General features: G+C 53.4%; 1 protein-coding gene across 1 annotated transcript; it reads right to left on the bottom strand.

Moving 5' to 3' along the window:
* Positions 1-139: 139 nt before the first annotated feature.
* Positions 140-465, bottom strand: GLOTRDRAFT_128716 (uncharacterized protein; the record flags this gene model as incomplete). The annotated part of the gene is made up of 2 exons (XM_007867259.1): positions 140-274; positions 361-465. The coding sequence occupies 2 exons, from the start codon at positions 463-465 to the stop codon at positions 140-142; spliced, it is 240 nt and encodes a 79-aa protein (XP_007865450.1).
* Positions 466-2,615: the final 2,150 nt, after the last annotated feature.

The following is a 2,615-nucleotide window of genomic DNA, read 5'->3' as shown; positions in this document are numbered from 1 at the left end:
CCTAACCCTAACCCTAACCCTAACCCTAACCCTAACCCTAACCCTAACCCTAACCCTAACCCTAACCCTAACCCTAACCCTAACCCTAACCCTAACCCTAACCCTAACCCTAACCCTAACCCTAACCCTAACCCTAACCCTAACCCTTAACCCATTGAGGAGTTGTGGAGGAGGCGGCGGCGGCGTCGAGAACGTCGAGAGCCGGTAGGGAGCAAGTCGCGGACTTCGCGTCTCGCGCGCGTCGGCGCGTCTCTGTCGCTGCCTCGCTCGGACTCTAGAACATAAAATAAAGTCAACAAAACATGTACCCTGGGGTTTTCATACCCGCTGAGTATAATGAGACACTTACCGAAGGCCCACGTTGCGTGTGTCGACGACCGCGAGCGACTTTGCACTCGCGCCACCGCATTCAGATTGCTTACATAAGCCCATGTGCGGACTGCTCTTCTCTTGACCTGGGCTCATCGAGCCTGGCTCTCACAACAGGATATTTTGCTATACCTATATACTTCTTATGCCCAGGACTATAAATACTTTGATTAATCCAGTGAAACTGTACCTTTAGCTGTTTCCACCGACTCAACTTGTGTTCAAGTCTGTGAAAATTCAATGGTGGACTTGGGCATGTTCAGTGCTCAACAAAACAGACCTGTGGGTATTGAAAGAGGGGGCACAGCCAACACTGATCAAATTGTCATGTTTTTGAGTCCAGTTGCCACCCAAACAAGTAAGCCAAACAGTGGATATTGGTGCAGGGTGAATGGTGGACGTTGAGGCCTTCGGTGCCTAATGAAACAGGATCAGGGGTGCTGAAATAGTGGGTAGCAAGAATTCCCAGACCAATCGCATGAGTTTCAGACCCCATCAATGGTTGACCGAGCCAGGCTGCAACCCGACGGAGATCGGTGGAGGGGGAACGGTGGACTTTGGGGGGTTTGGAGCTTAATGAAACAGGATCGGGGGTGCTGGAATAGGGGGTAGCAACAAACCTTGGTGCAATTGCAGGCATTTTGGACTCCATCAATGGTTGACCAAGCCAGGCTGCGACCTGATGGAGATTGGTGGAGGGGGAACGGTGGACATTGGGGGGTTAGGTGCCTAACAAAACAGGATCGGGGGTGCTGGAATAGGGGGTAGCAAGAACCCCTGGACCGATCGCATGAGTTTCGGACCCCATCGATGGTTGACCAAGCCAGGCTGCGACCCGACTGAGATCGGTGGAGGGGGAATGGTGGACTTTGGGGGGTTCGGTGCCTAATGAAACAGGATCGGGGGTGCTGCAATAGGGGGTAGCAAGAACCCCCGGACCGATCGCATGAGTTTCGGACCCCATCGATGCGCGATCTCTGCCTGCCAGGCCCAGCGGGACAAAATTGCCCATGGGGGGCCGGGGTGCGAGAATGGCGGGTCGGCGCGTGCCAAGGTATGCCTCAGCGTGCGCGTAGGCCCACCCCCAGATAGTCAGTTAAGGGTGCCGTTGGTAATTCCCGCGAGCATCGCTAGGCCGTCCCAGCGACCGTTCCATATGGGTAGGTATTCGCCGTGCGATATGTCATCCACTCTCGCGGTGTCGTGTGACTTGCGCGACTTAACTAGGTAAAGCCGTAACTCTTCTGGAAGTGGGGTCCCAGTCGAGGGCTGCTCCAATGTGGGCAGCTTGGCAACTCCTTCCTGGTTTCGTTGCAATGGTCACGTGACTCGTGGGAGTCCACCCCACGTGGCTGCGGAGACTACCGTGGCTGGTCGGATAAAACCGAACACAAGCTCGTGTGGTGTGCGGGCCGTGGCCTTCCTTAATTGGGAGGTTGGTAACCTTTCTGATCGGCTATGGCGGACTCTGTGGTTCGCGGTGATAGGCACTAACACACGACAACACCAAAGACCAAAAGAAATAAAACCTAAAACACCCAGCGGTATGGGTGTAGGCGGTCTAAGGCGATTGAAGGGTAATATTTAAGTTCGAAGGGAGGGGGAGAAGTTAGACGCCGTAGGGTAGCCCGTAGGAAAACCTAAAACAAACAAAATCTTGAGGCCTGAAACAAACAGTATAGCGATTCTCCGGAGTATTTATCTCCGAAGTTCGACAGTAACCCGGGTGGGGAGTTCCACTGAACCCGAACAATAGTCTCGTGCCTACAGACGCTTGGTGAATTTTATACTTTAAATCCGGAGCTTACTTGGATCGATATGCGATGGCGGAGTTATCTAGTTTCGACGAGTCCGGCCTATTGGCAAAGCTAGGGTTGATTGTAGACGCTAAGTCCGACGCGAAGGGACTCCGAGGGTCGCTGAGACGATAATTCTGGTACGCTGAGAGGGTGAAGTACAAAACTTGTATTTTCCACTACGCTCCATACATTTTTATACCATTGGAATGGCTTTGCGCCCGTCCGGAGTTAAATAACAAATATGCTCCGCAACCCACACAATTACTCAGCCTTTGCCCACCGCTATACCATGTCCCATACGACCCTACCGTGTTTCCACCTGCTCGTCCTAGGTCCTAGAGGTATCCTCGACGCGTCCATGCTCGCTTAAAGTGCCTCATCACGCGGTACTGCAGGCCGACCACGTGCGGATTAGCTCCGGCCGTTTGCTGACTGATACGTCCGTCC

This window comes from Gloeophyllum trabeum, assembly GCF_000344685.1.
Source record: "Gloeophyllum trabeum ATCC 11539 unplaced genomic scaffold GLOTRscaffold_00005, whole genome shotgun sequence".
Lineage (NCBI taxonomy): Eukaryota > Fungi > Basidiomycota > Agaricomycetes > Gloeophyllales > Gloeophyllaceae > Gloeophyllum > Gloeophyllum trabeum.
This window is presented reverse-complemented; position numbering and strand designations above follow the sequence as displayed.